Genomic DNA, 19,260 nt, shown 5'->3' with positions numbered 1-19,260 from the left:
CATAGGAGATAGAGGGGGATGAGCTATGGTTGCCATCAAAGAATCTGTAATGATAACATACCGATGGTGAGGATGATGACAGCTGCTGTTTATTGGGCACCAGCTGTGGTCCAGGTACAGTGCTAAGCACTTTAGTTACACTGTTAAGTCACCAGGACAGAAAATCCCACACCAGCTCTGTAGAGGGGTGAGTGTTAGACATAAGCAGGGAGCTGACAAGAAGCCAAGACTAGGCTGGGCGTGGTGCCTCACACCTGTAATCCCAGCACTTTGGGAGGCCGAGGAGGGTGGATCACGAGGTCAAGAGATCGAGACCATCCTGGTCAACATGGTGAAACCCAGTCTCTACTAATACAAAAAATTAGCTGGGCATGGTGGCGCGTGCCTGTAATCCCAGCTACTCAGGAGGCTGAGGCAGGAGAATTGCCTGAACCCAGGAGGCGGAGGTTGCGGTGAGCCGAGATCGCGCTATTGCACTCCAGCCTGGGTAGCAAGAGCGAAACTCCATCTCAAAAGTAAATAGATAAATGAATAAAAAATAAATAAATAAATCATTGTCAATTTTTATGTTTCAAGCCCATTCTTTGTTGATAGCCTCCACATTTATATGGTTAAGTCATTGTTGCTGTGTTTCTTATGACATTTTTATATACCTTCATTTGTGGATCTTAAGATGTTGCAGAAGGTTCATTCCTGTACCACAATACAGATTCACTTCCTTTAGCTGCCTTTTCTAGCACCAATATGCTTTTTAAAAAAATGCACAAACAACAAGCAGTGACAGCGGCCAATTCCTCGACTGTCCAGATTAATAACTGTAGCATGCTAAAGAAAGGTGTGTGTAAATAGCTGGAGATGGTGTATGGTCCAGAGTCCAGCATAAAATGCATTTCCTTTCTGAGCATTCCCTCCAATCCCCTAACCTGAATACATGCATTAGAATGTAGCAAAACCCTTTGGAAACTTCTCTTAGCCAACTGCAAACTTATCTGTTGCCACAAGTGCAAAGGGTTAGGATGTGAACCAGTATATCATAAAGCTCTTTAGCCACTTCAGTTGGTGACAGAACACAAAAGGAAAAAAATTCCCACGTATACACATCAGTCTGTCTCCACTTTTTATAAAACTGGAATAAAATGGGAAAGTGCCATTTTTATTAATTCTAATTGAATTTTAAATGTCCTTTTGACACAAAAAGGTATATACATGACACAGCTACACAACCTTTTTTCAACTGGACAACAAGTTGTCAAAACCCTGTGGATGTATAGCTTAAAACAAGATTGGTCAGGAAGAGAATTGTTCCTATAACTGGTAATCTGACACAATGTCCTATTGCCATTAAAAAAAAAAAAAAGGTCCATTTTCAGTTTATTCAAGTTTGTTTTCATGGTGTTTTATCCCTCTTGATAAAAAAAAAATTCAGACTTTTGTAATTTGTGTATGCTGATCTTCATCAAAAGGTTCATTCTCTGGATCAGAGTCAGTGGTGTCAGATTATCTATAATGATCAGGTTCACTGTCACTAACATCTGGTGTTACAGAAGTTGAACTGCTAGCCTCTGGATTTGACAGCTCCTCTACTGTTTTTGTGAAGTACAGCTTCACCTTAAAATTTGGAGAAAAGTATCTGTTGGCTTTGTCTTTATTTGCTTTGTCCAGATCATTTTTTGTTAAAGTACTAGATATTTCTTGTCATGATCGCACGTTCTATACTGCAAATGCTATCAATTTCTTGATCACACAGACTTCCATTTTTTACTTTTTCTGAGGTTTCCTCTGGTCTTGGTATGAAGAATGTATTTACCCAAAAGTGAAACATTTTGTCCTTTTTTAGCATCTTGTTCTGTTTGTGGAAGAGCTCTACTTTGATATCACCAAAGACAGGTAACGGCTGAGGGAACTCAAAGTACATAAACTTGTCTTCCAGTCTTGTGGGTCCGGAATTGGAGGAATATATCTTCTCCTTTAGCTAGCAGACCACAAACTGAGGATTGCAAGTTCCGCCACTGAACACTGGAATAGTTTCAAACATCATCTTGTGAAACAACAGTGCCACTGGTCTATAATCCAGATGATTCTTTAACAGGTAGCTATAATAATACACACCTCTGACTGGGATACGCGCCTCTGACTGGGAATAGTTGCTCCCTTTTTGTCTCTGGTCCTTACTTCCCCATAGAAATCTAGGGCCTCTTGTGCCTTTAAAAATCTGCCCCGATGTAATAAACATGCACAAATCATTACACCAGTTCGTCCCTTTACAGCTTTACAGTGAATTGCTGCAACATGATTGTCACCTTCACTTAGCCATTGGTCAAGATCTTGGCAAAAGGGTTTGATAAGTTCTAGCTGTGGTGGGTTATGGTCTTCAAAAGTGTATTGTGCAACTCTGCAATTAAATTTGGCGGTGTCGTAATGTCTTTCAGCACAAAGATTGTATATCTTGTAATGGTTTTTATGCTTTGAATCCAAAAACCGTACTACATCATCAACATTGTTCGTGTATACGCCTTCAAGTCTTTCTGCAGGAAATGCCATAGCAATAGTGTTTGGATAAATATAGGTCAAGTCTAAGTTGAATCCATCCTCTTGATATCTCCTTTTGTTTCTGCTAACGATCTCTTTCATGATGGCTGTCATGTCTGGGAGCCTTTGGCTGAAGAAAAAGGAGAAGAGAGATGGCAGAAGCTGCTGATGGTGGGGCTTCTTCTGCAAGATGAAAATGGCTGTGGACTTGGCGGTAGCTGATGCCCCCGCTCTGCTGCCGCTTGGCTCTGGACCGCAGCCGGGTAATGGCTGCTGCGACGGCTGCTGGATGGGCAGAAGACGAATAATCCTCGGAACGGCTGCCTCCTCCGGCGGCCTCCGGAGCCTGGGCCACGGGAGATGCGGCGGCGGCGGAAGGGAGGTTTAAAACCGGTCCAGGTCCCTGGATGTGCCGCCGCCGCCGTGTTGGAGGCAGCAGAATGAGAGAGATCAACTCTCCGGTATTCCCGGCCCTGGACATGCTGACAGGCGACTCAGACCCCCTCCTTGGAGCCGCCGCCGCCGCCGGAAAAAATAATTTGGGATCTTTTCCACCTCGGTCATAGGGGAGCCACATTTTAGTCCTTGGTCCCAACTCAGTGACCTGGTGAAAATGGGTGAACTGGGGAGAATAAGCTAACAGGGCAGCTTTTATTAACTCATTCAGACACCTTCTCTGCCACTTCTACATGCTTCCTACCGGCCTCAGAGTTCAGGCAAAGTGGAGCAAATGAACTGGGCTATTAAAAGTAACTTAGGGAAAGTGTGCCAGGAGACACGGTTAAAATGGGTACAGGTTCTTCCTATAATTTTGTTTAAAATTAAATGGACATCTTCTAAGAAAACTGGGTATTCTCCATATGAGATCCTATATCATAGGCCTCCCTGCATCCTCTGGGAACTCCCTGGGACTCCCTGGGAATTAGGGGAAACTCAGTTATACCGGCAATTACAGGCTTTGGGAAAAGGTGGCAGAGAAGGTGTCTGAATGGGTTAATAAAAGCTGCCCTGTTAGCTTATTCTCCCCAGTTCACCCATTTTCACCAGGTCACTGAGTTGGGAGCAAGGACTAAAATGTGGCTCCCCTATGACCGAGGTGGAAAGGATCCCAAATCGTCATTTTTTCTGGCGGTGGCGGCGGCGGCTGCAGCTCCAAGGAGGGGGTCTGAGTCGCCTGTCAGCACGTCCAGGCTATTAACTCTGCTTTCTGTGCTGAGGTCCTTGAGGTAATGATTTGGCCTCTAGGGCTGAGTCCAGCGTAACCACCACATAACCAGCACACCTCTCCCCTAGAGGGCTGACAAAGCTGCTTCTGTCCACATGCAGTTCCCAATCAGCCTGAGACCACGGCAGGTGCCGCAGATCCAGCTGACTGGAATCAACTGAGTCCAGTACCTCTAGGCAAATCATGCGTCACCGGGTCTTCCGACACTGGGAGTATAGTGGCTGGGTTTAGGGTGTTGCAAACTTTTATGGTTATATGCAGATTCTTGCACAGCGAGCCCTGGTACTTAGTTAAGCAGGCACTGATGAGCCAGTGATGCCCTTCATATTCATTAAGGTGATCACAGTGTGAGGGGCTATTTTTAAATTCTGTCCCAAAGTCAGCTGTCAGCCTCTTGCGCCAGTAGGGCAGTGGCCGCTAATGCTCATAGACATGGGTGCCATCCCTTGGAAACTCTGTCTAGTTGTTTGGACAAATCCACACAGGTCAGGGCCATGGGCCCATAGTCTGTGTCAGCAGCCCCACTGCCATTTCTTCTCTCTCAGACACATACAGCATGAAAAGCTTTGTTAAGTCCGGCAACCCCAGAGCCGGGGTAGCTATCAGTTTTTCTTTTAACTGTGAGCAGGCCCCCTGCCACTCCCAGCCTCACTTGAAGGGCTCTCCATCTTCCCCCTTTGTGGTTTTATATAGAGGTTTAGCCTGAACTGCAAAGTTAGGAATCCACAGCCAGCAGAATCCCACTGCCCCCAAGAATTCTTGTACCTTTCTTCAAGTCTTTGGTACCAGCAGGTTACTGATACCTGCTTTCTCTCTATTTCTAGGCCTCGCTGCCCCAGCTGGATAGTAAATTCCAGATAGCACACCTGTTGTTGGCAAATCTGGGCCTTCTTTTTAGAAACCTTGTATCCACAGGTTTCCAGGTGTCTGACTAACATGTTAGTTCCCTGAGCACATCCAGCTGCTGCTAGGTGTCCCAGCAGAAGGTCATTCATGTACTGGAGCAGCACACAACGTAGGTCCTTGGCAGGGAAACTCTGGAGGTCCCAGGCCAATGCCTCTCTGAAGATGGTTGGGGAGTTTTTGAACTCCTGTGGAAGCAAGTCCAGGGGTACCGTGTTGTTACACCTGACTCTGGATCTTCCCACTGGAAGGCAAACAGTTTCTGGCTCTCGGGGGCTAACCGGATGCTGAAGAAAGCATTCTTTAAGTCTAAACAAGTGAACCAGCTGGTCTCAGCTGGCAACAGTCCTAGCAACATGTAAGGATTGGGCACCATGGGGTGCAAGGTCACAGTTGCTTGGTTGACCAAGCACAGGTCGTGCGCTGGTCAGTAGTCATTGGTCCCCAGCTTGGGGATGGTGGAAGAGATGTGTTCCAAGGAGACTGGCATGGAAGAATAATACCATAAACTCTCAGGCATCTCAGTACCTGGATGCCCTCAAGAGCTTCCCTTAGACTGGGTACTGTCTTTGTCTGACTGGTAGTGCCCCTGGCTTTACTTTGATAACCACCGGGGCTTGGTTTACTGCCAACCCAGGGGGCTTGTCTTCTGCCCAGACCTGTGGCCATCGCTTGGCCAGCGCAGGGGTTAATTATCATCCCGGCTCAGTCAGAAAGTCTCCACTTCTCCTCCCATGAGACTGTGAGAGTCATGACAATCACTGCCCGAGGCAGTTTGAGCTGCAGGAAGCCCTTATCAGTGAACGTGATAGTAGCTTAGTTTGCTTTAACAAGTCTCTCCCCAAGACAGGTAGGGGGCAGTCGGCATGTACAAGAATTGATGTATAATCTCGTGGCCTCCCACCAAACAGGTCCATGGTAGGCAAAAAGCCTGTTTGTTTCTCTGAAACCCCAGTTGCCCCAATTACGTCTGTTGTCTTACTGGACAAAGTGGCTATGAGTTGGGTCACCACCGAGTGCTCCCTCTTTCTCTTTTTGACTAGGTTTGCATTTTACTTGCTGTTATACCAGCTTAGCAGTGTTACACTGTTTGTCCCATCTTAGCTGTTGAGCCTGGCAGCTCCACACACAGCTGCACAGCCAGCTGTTCCTTGTCTTTACGGTTAGCAGTTTAACTCTTTTCATCCCTGATTTTCCTTTTTACACTTTTTTCTCTGCCATTAGCACTGCTGCAGTTTGTACAGTTATGAGTTTCCCTGGCGTCATGGTGATACCATGATTTCCACTAAATCCTTTCTTGAAATTTTTTAGCTTAGTTCCCAATGGAGCGGGTTTACTTTGTGTTTTACCCAGCTCCCTCTGTTAGGGTAAGAACAGCACTCCCAAAAGGTAGAGGGGCTGCTCACTGACTTTGCCCGATGTTGCAACTCAGGACTCTGCACTCCACCCTCAGTCTCCTGACTGTTAGGGCACAACACTCTCTCTGTTCACTTCTGCTTCAGATTGGTAGGACTGTCCCCCTTGCGGGAGTGTTTCAGAGGCTGCTTGGCATTGGAGAGTTTGTTACTCCCCCTGCAATACCTAGCTTGTGAGAGCACCTCCTTCAGCCTTGTGCAGTTAGTCCCCGGTCCCAGCTGGCCCCACAATTCACTCGGAGCGTGCAGCCCACTCTAACAGACCTGTGGCCTGCACACTTCGCGGCTATTAAGCCCAATTGGGCCCCTCCACACTCATTCACATGCACACATCTCCCACCACCCAAGTTCTAAGAAAACAAGATTACTGAAACCAGTTACAAAGAGACAAAAATTAAGCTCAAAGTGCCAAGATAGATAGGCATGTTGTGGGTGATCAGGCCACGCTTCCACCCAATAGGGGCAGGGAAGTTTCCCAGGACTAATCCTACCTGTTTCTGATGTCCAGACTCCAAGTGCCAGTTCCTTCTCGGTGTTCAGCCTTTGCGCAGATCTGCTGTGAGGGCCTGCCTTGCTGTGCTCTGGGCAAGGCGTTCCAACAGGGCTAATGCCTACACAGGAGCACTCTCAGGATCCGCATCAGCCAAGTGGGCTGGAGTCTCCCACATGGATGCTCTGCATGGCATGGCAAAGCTGCCTGGGAGGCTGTCCTGGCCGTCCGCCAACCGAAACATTCTTCCTGGTTAGGGAACCAAAATGCAGCAGGAGCGGCAGCGAACAAAACCTTGAACTGAGAAAGGGGTGGCTTTTTATTTGGCCAGAAGCCACAGCAGGCTAATGCCTTAACAAGTGAGCTCTCCAAGAAGCAGCTTCTTTCCCTTTTTATAGGCTTACAACTCTAAAGGGGAAACTGAGGCAAAACTGTGTCACTGTCCATTTGCCAAGTGACCTCACAATCTTTGGCTTCATTGATTTGCTAGTTTATATGCAGCACACACAGAAATAGGCAGGAGAGGGGGCTTACAGAGACAAGACAAAGGCTTTCTCGAAATTATTAGTTGGCAGAGGTATTTCCAGGAGGGGGTCTGGGTTGTGTAAATGTGGAGGACGTGACCCAGTTTCAGGCTTTGGGCAGTAGTTATATTCTTTGCAACACTTTCAAGGCTTATAGATAGCTTAGATGCTGGGAACCAAAAAGTGAGTTATCTTTCCAGTCCTTGGGCCTCATTATGGCCTGGTCAGTGGCGTCAGCAAGTCACTTGACCATGGATTCCAGTTCTTTGGTATTTTATCTCTCTTTACCCTCCTTCTCATCTGGAGGGAGGAGGTGGAGGCCTGTGAGGAGGGAGATGAGGAGGGGGTCTTTCCTCTTAAAACAACTGTAGTAAAGTTTCAGAATACAAAATCAACGTACAAAAATTAATAGCATTTCTATACACCAATAATATTCTGGCTGAGAGCCAAATAAAGAACACTATACCATTTATAGCAGCTATACAAAATTGAAGTGCCTAGGCATACAGCAAACTGAAGAGGACAGCTGTAAAACACTGCTGAAAGAAATCAGAGATGACAAAAAAAAAGGGAAAAACATTCATGGCTCATGGATTGAAAGAATCAATATCATAAAATGGCCATGCCACCTGAGTTAGGCTGTTCTTGCACTGCTTTAAATACCTGAAGCTGAGTAATTTATGAGAAAAAAGATTAAGCTGGCTTACGGTTCTGCAGGCAATACAGGAAGGATAGTCACATCTGCTTCTGGAGAAGCCTCAGGAAGTGTCCAGCCTTGGTTCAAGGCAAAGGGGGAGCAGTCACATCACATAGCAACAGTGGACGCAAGAGAAAGAGAGAGAGAGACAGAGTTGGGGTGGGGCACCACGTACATTAAAATGACCAGATCTCACAAGAAGTCTATCACAAAGACATCAAGCCATGAGTAATCTGTCTTCATGATCCAAACACCTCCCACCATTTACAATTTGGGATGTTGCTTATATACAAAGAATACACAAAATTTTACTGTGGGACACCCTGGAGAGCAGCACAGCGGCACGGCAGATGGTAGCCATGCTGGCCCCACCCAGGTGCTGCTTGCAGCTTTCCACTTGTGCTGCTCACTCCCCCTGCCCGGGCGGTAGCTGGAGGCTTTGGGTGAAGCTTTCCTGCTGGAGCCTTTTTTTCCCCTTCTTTTCTTTTGCTTGGCCACAGCTCTGGCCTTTTTTCTTACTCCTTTTATAAACACATACCTGATTGCCTTGCCAATTATTAATTACTGGGCAGGCAAAAATTTTTTTCTGTAATGCTGTTTGTTTAAGTCAAATTCCTATAGCTGTAGCATTTTCTTTGTCCTTTTTCCAATTTATTAGATGCCTTTGTGCATGATTTCTCCCCATTTGTTCCCAAAGCCTTATATCTAGTGTGTTCTTTACCGAGAACCATGGGCCTTGGGAAACAGCAGCTTGAATTACATTCTGTACTTTTACCTGTTGAGCTGATAACTGCTGTCCCATGATGAATCCCTAGCCTGAAACAATGCCTCACTGAGCTTGACAATCCCCAGTGGGTACCAATGGCTTACTGACTTCTTGACCTGACCGCACAGTCCTCTCTACCTTCTGGTCTCAGGAGGTCTGCTGTTCCTTCTTTGCAGCAGTGATCACATTGGTTTGTTCCTCGTTCGAGCGCCTGCTGTGACGGTTATCACATCAGGGTCACCACCTAAGATGTCATCTACCACCTGCGGAAGTCTGGTCTGCAGACCTTGACCTAACGACGGATGAATGAATGTACTCTCACACCATTACAGTGATATGAGTGGGCTAAGGATGGCCATTGGCTGCTTTCAGAGGGCAAAATGCAACTAATCAACCAAGATTCCCTCTCCATCATTACATTTATTCAGTATGAATTGTACAGCACAGGGTCTAAGTCAACACTTTTGTGGATAATTAACATGGTTAAAAGAGTGGTTTTATGAATGATAAAAGCTTTATGTTCTGGGCCCAGAGTAAACACTATTAACAGTTAATTCCCTTTTGATCTCCCCCTGAGAGGACCACCCAGCATAAAATTTACATGAGTAAACAGACTGGAGACAAAGGGATGTGGGGTAAACAGACTTAAACTGGGAAAGCCTCGTCCCTATCCTCTCCCTAACTAATGGGCTTGCCATCTTCAGCCTGTCCCAATAAAACCTTTTAGCCTTCCAAAAGGCTTGAGACTAATCTGTAGCTTCCTAATATATCTTTAATATTTTGCCAGCCACCCTGAGTGAATATCAACATCCCATGGTGAGAATGCGAGGGGAAAGAGAGAGAAAGAGGGAGATGTGGGGAAGGTGCCACACACCTTTAAATGATCAGCTCTCATAAGAACTTACTTTATGAAGACAGCATCCAGCTATGAGGGATCCACCATCATGGTTCAGACATCATCTGCCAGGACCCACCTCCAGTACTGGGATCTGTAACTCAACATGCGATCTGGGCAGAAACAAATATCCCAACTCTATCATTACCCAAGCAATTTATAGATTCAATACTACTTCTTTCAAAGTAGCAATATAATTTTTTGCCAAATTAGAGAAAACCATTCTGAAATTCATATTAAAGCAAAAATGAACCTGGATAGCTTAAGCAATCCTAAGCATAAAGAGCAAAGCTGAAGTCATCACACCACTCGACTTTGCACTACTCTATAAGGCTACAGTAACCGAAACAGCATGGTACTGGTACAAAAGCAAACATGTCAACTACCAGAAAAAAATGGAGAACTCGAAAAGGAAGCTGCACATCTACAATCATCCGATCTTTGGCAAAGCTAACAAAAACAAGCAACAGAGAAAGGATCCCCTGTTCAATAAATGGTTCTGGGATAACTGGCTAGTCATATGCAGAAGACTGAAGCTGGACCCCTACCTTTCACAATATAAAATTATTCACTCAAGGCTGGGCATGGTATCTCACACCTGTAATCCCAGCACTTTGGGAGGCCAAGACAGGTGGATCACTTGAGGTCCGGGGTTCGAGACCAGCCTGGCCAATGTGGTGAAACTCTGTCTCTATTAAAAATCCAAAAATTAGCTGGGCATGGTACCACAAGCCTATAAGCCCAGCTACTCTGAAGGCTGAGGCAGGAGAATCTCTTGAACCTGGGACGTGGAGGTCGTAGTGAGCCTAAATTGTGCCACTGCATACCAGCCAGGGCGACAAAGTGAGTGAGACTCCATCTCAAAATAATTGAATAAGTAAAATTATTTATTCAAAATGGATTAAAAATTTAAATGTAAGACCTCAAACTGTAAAAATTCTTCAAGAAAACCTAGGAAATATCCCTGAAATTAACTTTGGCAAATAATTTTTGGCTAAGTCCATAAAAGCTATTACAATAAAACCAAAAATGGACAAGTAAGACCTAATCAAATTAGAGCTTCTGCACAGCAAACTGAACTATGAATAGAGAAAACAGACAACATACAGAATGGTATAAAACATTTACCCCAACTCTGCAGCTGACAAAGTTCTAATGTTTAGAATCTGTAAGGAACTTAACAATCAAAAAAACAAATAACCCCACTAAAAATAGGAAAAGGACATGAACAGACACTTCTCAAGAAAAATTATACAAGTAGACCACAAACATGAAAACATGTTAATCATCACTAATTACCAGAGAAATGCAAATCCAAACCACAATAAGATACCATCCCACACCAATCAGAATGACTGTTATTTAAAAGTCAAACAACAGCAGACCCTGGTGAGGCTGTAGAGAAAAGGTAACACTTATACACTACTGGTGGAAATATAGATTAGTTCAGGCACTGTGGAAAGCAGTTGGGATATTGTAAAAAGCAGTCTGGAGATTTCTCAAAAAAACTTAAAACAGAGCTACTACTGAACTAAGCAATTCCCTACTGGGTATATACCCAACACAAAATACTTCATCCTACCAAAAAGCCACATGCTCATGGACATTTATCACAGCATTATTCACAATAGCAAAGACATAGAAATGACATAAAGAAAGAAAATGCAATAAAGACAGAATATTTGAAAAAAAAAAGCACTGATTTTTTCCTACTCTTGAATGATCTAACATATAACAGTTTGTTCAAAGGGACAGCAATGTATGCTTATGTGTGTTGTAAACCAAGCATATCTGGGACAAGTCTCAATCATTAGGATGGTCACTGTGCTAAGGCTAAGGATGCACCTGTGACAGCCTCAGGAGGTCTTGACATGTGTTCAAGGTGGTCAGGGCACAGCTTGGTTCTAGACATTTCAGGGAGACATGGAACATCTACCAATATATGTAAAATGTACACTGGTTCTGTACGAAAAGGCAGGACAATTCAAACTGTTGAGGAGGCTTCGGGGTCATAGGTAGATAAGAGACAAACAGCTGCATTCTTGTGAGATTCTGATCAGCCTTTCCAAAGGAGTACCAGATATACATTTATATCAGCGAGCAGAGGGATGGCAACTTGGAAGGGACTGGAGGCCATTATTCTAAGTGAAGTAACTCAGGAATGGAAAGCCAAATAAAAACACATTCTCATTCATAATAGGGAGTTAAGCTATTCATCCATGTAACCAAAAACGACTTGTATCCCCTAAAGCTATGAAATACACCAAAATTCTGAAAAAGAATAAAACTGTAGAAATTTTTTAAAAATTACTTTGGGTTTAGAAAAGTGGCCAGTTCATGCTCTATTGGTTGGACTGTAAATTAACACAAACATTCTTGAGAAAAATTAATATTGATCAAAGGTCTTTTTTAAAAAGTTCCTGTATTTCAACCTAATAATTCTATATTGGATAATTTATTCAAAGCAAACAGTTTAGGGATGTGAGATTTATATAAACAATGTTATGGGCTGGGCATGATGGCTCATGCCTGTAATATTAATGACTTGGGAGGCCAAGGCAGAAGGAATGCTTGAGGTGGGGAGTTGGAGATCATCTTGAGCAATGCAGTGAGATCCTGTCTCTACAAAAAACTTAAAAAGTTAGCCAGACATGGGAACAGGCACCTGTAGTACCAACTACTTAGGACACTGAGGCAGGAGGATGAAGTTCAAGGCTGCAGGGAGGTACGATCACACCACTAAACTCCAGCCTCAGGCACAGAGTGAGACCCTGTGTCTATAAATAATAATGAGAAAAGATGCTCCTTATATCATTAATTATAAATACAAGATAATTTCAAAACTCAAATTGCAACTTGTTAAATGAATAACAAGATTTCATATGGTGGACTTCTACATGGCCATTAAGATAGTAAAGAATATGCATTTATTTATTAGCAGAAGAGTTCACAGTTAATAATTTATTATTTCCAAGAATTTCATGTTCCATAAGACCAAGAAGGTTTCTCCCATTAATCCCCAGAAGGCAAGTCAGAAATTACAAAAATTCTAATATATTATCTTTAGTATAAATATTTCTTTAAAACTAGAATGTGGCACATATATACCATGGAATACTATGCAGCCATAAAAAATGAGTTCATGTCCTTCGCAGGGACATGGATGAAGCTGGAAACCATCATTCTCAGCAAACTGACACAAGAACAGAAAGCCAAACACCTCATGTTCTCACTCATTAAGTGGGTGTTGAACAATCGGAACACATGGACACAGGGAAGGGAACATTACACACCGGGGCCTATTTGGGGGTTTGGGGTCTACAGGAGGGATATCAGGAGGTTGGGGGGCTAGGGGAGGGATAATATTAGGAGAAATATCCAATGTAGATGACGGGGGGATGGATGCAGCAAACCAACATGGCACGTGTATACCTATGTAACAAACCTGCACGTTCTGCACATGTACACCATAATTTAAGTATAATAATAAACAGAACAAACAAACAAAAAACTAGAGTGTCACACCTCGAACTGCCCGGCTCTTGTTCCCATTCGATCTTCTGATGTTCTAACTGTAATACTGTCTTTTTTATTCCAGATAGCTCCTTTTGTAGTACACTAACCATATTTCCCATTTGTTTAATTTCTGCTGTAAGTCGTTCACAGTCATTATTCTTAAGTTCCAGTAAGTGTTCATATAAATGAAATGCATCCTCGATTCTTGATGGGCTAACAGGATCTGTGTCAGGGAGAAAACAAGGTGGAAATAAAATATGTGAGTACTTTTTAGGTAGAAAGGACTGTGCATTTTTAAACACTGTCTCCTTCATACACAGAACAAATATGCACTGAGTGCCTACAGCGTGGCAGACATTCCACTAAGCTCTGCAGATAAAACAGACGAGACCTCTACTCTCAGTTAGTCTTAAGTGTAGTGGGGAACAAAGACAACAAAAGTGACAATTATAAATTCAGATAGATGGTGTAGAAAACAGACTTCCATGATCACACAGGAGAATGTGATCTATACTGGGCCCACGAAAGATTTCCCTGAGGAAGAGATGACCACACCAAGAAATGGAGGGTGAGAAGGACGCACTTAAGCAAAGGGGTAGAAAAGCATTCTAGCAGTCGACAGCAGGTGCCGAAGCTCTGCTGCAATCTGCTTCTGGCCATGATGGATGGCAAGTACTGATTTACCTTCTTGCCTGAAATAACCAAAAGGAAAATAGAAAAAATATATTATACAATGATTTACCAGGCAGTGGACTTCAGGTAATGAAGACAATGATCCCGTAAGACAGGAAACAAATGGAATTCATACCAGCGCTCCAGCTCCCTGCCTTCACAGAGTTTCCAGGCTATCACACAGAGAGAAAAACTGACATAGAGTCTACCAGATTCCCTGAGATGAGACGATGAAGCTGAGAGTCTGGTAAAGCCAAGAGATCACAAAACAGAACACTGGAAAGGAGACAGAGTACAGGGAAAGAACACTGAGGATCTGCAAAAATACCTCCTGGGTATCTAGCAGAGTACTGAACAGTGCATGTGTGCCAGAAAACTGCCCCAGACCAAGGGGAAGAAACATCTAAAAAAACTGGAAAGAAACATGCCTGCTGCTCACAAGATGCCAAAAAGAGTGTCCATTCCCATGAGTGATGCTGGGAAAACTCAGACTTCACATGGGAATGAATAGAGCCACCAAAAAGACCTTGCCTCAGGAGTGGGAAATTCGACCAAATCATAAAAGGAAGACTGGAAAGATCAAGCTGTTCATATGGAACTCAACCGTATATCAAAATTAAGCTCAAGCAGATTGGCAGAGGCATGGAAGATATATATTTTTTTAAAGCAAAATACTCTTGTAGAGATTCAAATTACAATGTCAGGAATGAAAACTACAATGGATGGAAGTGAACACAGATTAGACATCACCAAAGAGAAGTTTTATAAATTTGAGACATCAGTGAACTACGGGAAAACTTCAAGCAGGAATAAGTCCCAAAAGAGGGAAAAAGAGAGATAGAAAAATACAAAGAGAATGGTCGAAACTATTTAAATTTAAAGAAAACTATAACCCTACAAATCCACAAGTGTCTGGTTGGGAGAGAGGAAATAAAAGTATATTATTCTAATTTTCCTTTTTTAAAAAATGTCAATTGGTTTTTGGGGAACAGGTGGTCTTTGGTTACATGAATAAATGTTTTAGTGGTGGCTTCTGAGATTTTGCTGCACCCAAGCATCACTCAAGCAGCATACACACAATATCCAATCCATAGTCTTTTATCCCTCACCCCCCTCCCACACTTTGCCCCCAAGTCCCCAACCTCCATTGTATCATTCTTATGTCCTTGCATCCTCATAGCATAGTTCCCACTTACGAGTGAGAACATATGATGTTTGGTTTTTCATTTGTAATTTTCTTATGCCATATGTGACATGGCATAATATTTTTGAAGATAGACTGTGATCAGTTAAAATCATATACTATAAATTGTAGTGCAACCACTGAGATAGAAAAAAATAGTTATAGCTAATAAGCCATAAAAGGGAGATTAAAAATAAATCACAAAATTTACTAGACTAATTGAGAAGAAAGCAGAAAAAGAAGAGAACAAAGAACTGCAGGGACCAATGGAAATCAAAAAGCATGATGACAGATTAACTGTATCAATAAGCACATTATAAATGAAACTGGCCTAAAAATCTCATTTAAAAGGCAGATTATCAGATTGGATAAAAATGCAAGAACCTACTACATGCTTCCTATAAAAAAAAAGAACTTTAGGCTGGGTGCAGTGGCTCACGCCTATAATCCCAGTACATTGGGAGTCTGAGACAGGAGGGTCACAAGGTCAGGAGTTCAAGACCAGCCTGGCCAACATGGTGAAACCCTGTCTCTACTAAAAATACAAAAAATTAGCCGGGTGTGGTGGCATGCAACTGTAACCCCCAGCTACTTGGGAGGCTGAGGCAGGAGAATCGCTTGAACCCAGGAGGCAGAGGTTGCAGTAAGCCGAGGTTGCGCCACTGCACTCCAGCCCGGGCAACAGAGTGAGACTCTGTTTCAAAAAAAAAAAAAGAAAGAAAGAAAGAAAAGAAAAACACTTTAAATTTAAAAACACAAATTGTTCAGAAGGACAGAAAAAGATATACCGGGTTAAGAATTGACAAAAGAAGCCTGAGAAGAAATGGCTATGTTAACACCAAAGTAAATTTCACAACAAAAATATTTACCAGCTATAAACAGTCATTTCCTCATGACTTTTAAAAGTTCAGTTAATCAAGAACATATAATCTTAAATGACTGTGTACCTAATAACAGCTTCAAAATATATGAGGCAAAAATTGATAGAACAAATAGACAAATTCACAAGTACAGTCTGACATTTGAATATTACTCAGTAAGTGATAAAACAAGGGAGCAGCAAATCAGCAAGAAGGGGGTAGACTTGAACAACGCCATGCTTCTCTAGTACTCGGGGAGCACTTTCCAAAACACACCACATTCTAGGTTCTGCAATCAAGCTTAGTAAAAGAACTAAGTCAGAAGGATTTAACTCATGCAAAGTATGTTCCCTGACCACAAAGCAATCAAATCAGAAATCAATAACAAAATATCTCATCAAAATATTCAAAAAGTAACACACATCTAAATAACCCTAGGTCAAAGACATGATGCAAAGAGAAATTAAGAGTATTGTGAACGGAATGAAAATGAAAATACTACATATCAACATCTGTGGAACACAGCTACAACAGTACTTAACATTTTTTTTAGCACTTAATGTCTATATTAGAAGACTTTCAAGTCAATGGTCTTGACTTCTATCTTAAGCAACCAAAAAAAAAAAAAGAAGAAGAAGAAGAAGAAACTAAAAAAAGAACAAATTAAACCCAAAGCAAGCAGAGGAAATGACATAACAAACATATGCCGACTCTGGCGCGCCAGGCCCAACCGCAGCTTCTCGGCTTAAGCACCTCCGCTTGCAGTGGCCGATTCCGAGGCCACCTCCAGCAATGGCCTTTGCAAATCTGCGGAAAGTGCTCATCAGTGACAGCCTGGACCCTTGCTGCCGGAGGATCTTGCAAGATGGAGGGCTGCAGGTGGTGGAGAAGCAGAACCTTAGCAAAGAGGAGCTGATGGCCGAGGTGCAGTTCATGGGAACAGAGCTGAATGGAAAGACCCTGGGAATTCTTGGCCTGGGAAGGATTGGGAGAGAGGTGGCTACCCAGATGCAGTCCTTTGGGATGAAGATGATAGGGTATGACCCCGTCATTTCTTCAGAGGTCTCGGCCTCCTTCGGTGTTCAGCAGCTGCCCCTGGAGGAGATCTGGCCTCTCTGTGATTTCATCACTGTGCACACTCCTCTCCTGCCCTCCACCACAGGCTTATTGAACGACAGCACCTTTGCCCAGTGCAAGAAGCGGGTACGTGTGGTGAACTGCACCTGCGGAGGGATCGTGAAGGAAGGCGCCCTGCTCCGGGCCCTGCAGTCGGGCCGGTGTGCCGGGGCTGCGCTGGACGTGTTTACAGAAGAGCCACCACAGGACCGAACCTTGGTGGACAATGAGAATGTCATCAGCTGTCCCCACCTGGGCACCAGCACCAAGGAGGTGCAGAGCCACTGTGGGGAGGAAATTGCTGTTCAGTTCGTGGACATGGTGAAGGGGAAGTCTCTCACTGGGGTTGTAAATGCCCAGGCCCTTACCAGCGCCTTCTCTCCACACAACAAGCCTTGGATTGGTCTAGCAGAAGCTCTGGGGACACTGATGAAAGCCTGGGCTGGGTCTCCCAAAGGGACCATCCAGGTGATAACACAAGGAACATCCCTGAAGAATGCTGGGAACTACCTAAGCCCTGCAGTCATCGTTGGCCTCTTGAAGGAGGCTTCCAAGCAGGCGGATGTGAACTTGGTGAACGCCAAGCTGCTGGTGAAAGAGGCTGGCCTCAGTGTCACCACCTCCCACAGCCCGGCAGCACCAGGGGAGCAGGGCTTCGGGGAATATCTCCTGGCTGTGGCCCTGGCAGGCGCCCCTTACCAGGCTGTGGGTTTGGTCCAGGGCACCATACTTGTGCTGCAGGGGCTCAGTGGAGTTGTCTTCAGGCCGGCAGTGCCTCTCCGCAGGGGCCAGTCCCTGCTCCTATTCCGGACTCAGGCTTCTGACCCTGCAATGCTGCCTACCACGATTGGCCTCCTGGCAGAGGCAGGCGTACGGCTGCTGTCCTACCAGACTTGACTGGTGTCAGAGGGGGAGACCTGGCACGTCATGGGCATCTCCTCCTTGCTGCCCAGACTGGAAGTGTGGAAGCAACATGTGACCGAGGCCTTCCAGTTCCACTTCTAACCTTGGGGCTCACGGCTCCCCGCCTCTGGGGCTTTTCTGAAGAAACCTTCCCACTGTGATCAACAGGGAGAGAAGATCCACATTCTTAGGCTGAACACACAGGCCTCTGACACTGCTTACACGGCGCTCGTCTGACCCTGTAGTACAGCAATAACCATCTAATAAAGACCCTACCAGCAGGACGCTGAGGCAGGAGAATTGCCTGAACCCAGGAGGCGGAGGTTGCCGTGAGCCGAGATCACGCCATTGCGCTCCAGCCTGGGTAACAAGAGCGAAACTCCGTCTCAAAAAAAAAAAAAAAAAAAAAGATCCTACCAGCAAAAAATAAATAAATAAATAAACATATGCCATGGTTGACATTTGCATCTTCCCAGAACTTAAGTTTATGCTGAAACTTAATCACAGAGGTGATGTTATCAGAAGGTGGGGCTTTGTGGAGGTAATTAGCTCATGGGAGCCAAGCCCTCATGAATGCGATTAGTGCTCTTATATAATAGACCCCAGAGGGCTCATTTACCCATTCTGCCATGTGAGGACACAGGGGGCAAAAAGGGATCTATGAACCCGGAATTGGTCCCTCACCAGACACCAAATCTGCCATCACCTGGATGTTGGACTTCTGTGAGAAATCTATTTCTGTTGTTTATAAGCCACCCAGTCTATAGTATTTTGTTATAGCGGACTGAACAGACCATAACATCAAAGATGAAACGAATAAAACAGAAAAACAATAGGAAAAAAAATCAATTAAAACCAAACACTGAGGAGGTCAAAAAAAGTGATAAAACTATCTAGTCAGGTTGATCATAAAAAAGAAGATGCAAATTACTAATTTCAGAAACGTAGTAATATGACATTTTATAGATTCTACAGATACTAAAAGAATAGCAATATAATAAGGTCAGCTTTATGTGACTAAACATGACAACTTTGATGAAACGGACACTTTCCTTGAAAAATAAAAACTACCACTGTTCTATATCTATAAAAGAAAATAAAGCATAGGTAAAGCCTTCCTAGAAAGAAAACTCCAGGCCCAGATAGCTATGTTCTGGTGAATTCTACCAAATATTTAATAAGTAATATAACAATTTTACATGGCCTCTCCCCAGCCCTCAAAATAAAAAATAAAAATAAAAGGAGAAATACAACTCATCTTGTCACTCTAGCATTACCCTGAACCAAAATCTGACAATGATATTACAAAAAAGGAAAAGTCCCTCATGAACGTGGACATAAAAATTTAACCAGTTTCTGAAGAAACCAAGATAGCCTCCTTTAGGTGACAGAACCACCTCTGGTACAGCCATGCAATAATGAGCTATCATGTCATGAGAAGACATGAAGGAACCACAAAGGCATATTACCAAGTGAAATATGCAGTCTAAAGGCTGCACATTGTATAATACCAACTATATGACATTTTAGAAAAGGCAAAACTATAGAGACAGTAAAAAAAAATCA

The 19,260-nt window shown here is 43.7% G+C and overlaps 2 protein-coding genes and 1 pseudogene across 2 annotated transcripts in view; 1 reads left to right on the top strand and 2 right to left on the bottom strand.

Annotated features, from left to right (window-relative positions):
• The window catches only part of LOC135275676 (putative coiled-coil domain-containing protein 144B), a 64,628-nt gene that overhangs the window by 31,974 nt on the left and 13,394 nt on the right, over positions 1 to 19,260 (bottom strand). The window contains exons 3-4 of the mRNA XM_064378000.1: positions 9,455 to 9,557; positions 6,564 to 7,860 (exon numbers count right to left, since the gene is read on the bottom strand). Of these exons, the coding sequence (XP_064234070.1) occupies positions 9,506 to 9,557 (52 nt within the window). The 3' untranslated portion in view covers positions 6,564 to 7,860; positions 9,455 to 9,505. The remainder of the gene's footprint in view (positions 1 to 6,563; positions 7,861 to 9,454; positions 9,558 to 19,260) is intronic.
• LOC135275712 (phosphatidylinositol 3,4,5-trisphosphate 3-phosphatase and dual-specificity protein phosphatase PTEN-like) lies at positions 1,095 to 3,010 on the bottom strand (annotated as a pseudogene).
• LOC135275685 (D-3-phosphoglycerate dehydrogenase-like) lies at positions 16,609 to 17,688 on the top strand. The gene has a single exon (XM_064378022.1). It carries the CDS (start codon positions 16,609 to 16,611, stop codon positions 17,686 to 17,688), a length of 1,080 nt encoding a protein of 359 aa, XP_064234092.1.

Source organism: Aotus nancymaae, unplaced genomic scaffold, assembly GCF_030222135.1.
Source record: "Aotus nancymaae isolate 86718 unplaced genomic scaffold, 86718_ANA_hifiasm-v0.15.2.pri h1tg000018l, whole genome shotgun sequence".
Classification (NCBI taxonomy): Eukaryota; Metazoa; Chordata; class Mammalia; order Primates; family Aotidae; genus Aotus; species Aotus nancymaae.
The sequence above is the reverse complement of the archived record's forward strand: the minus strand, read 5'-3'. Positions and strand labels throughout refer to the sequence as shown.

Excerpts from the sequence above, each read along its gene's own strand:
- LOC135275685 (XM_064378022.1), top strand. The coding sequence starts at position 16,609 with ATGGGAACAGAGCTGAATGGAAAGACCCTGGGAATTCTTGGCCTGGGA.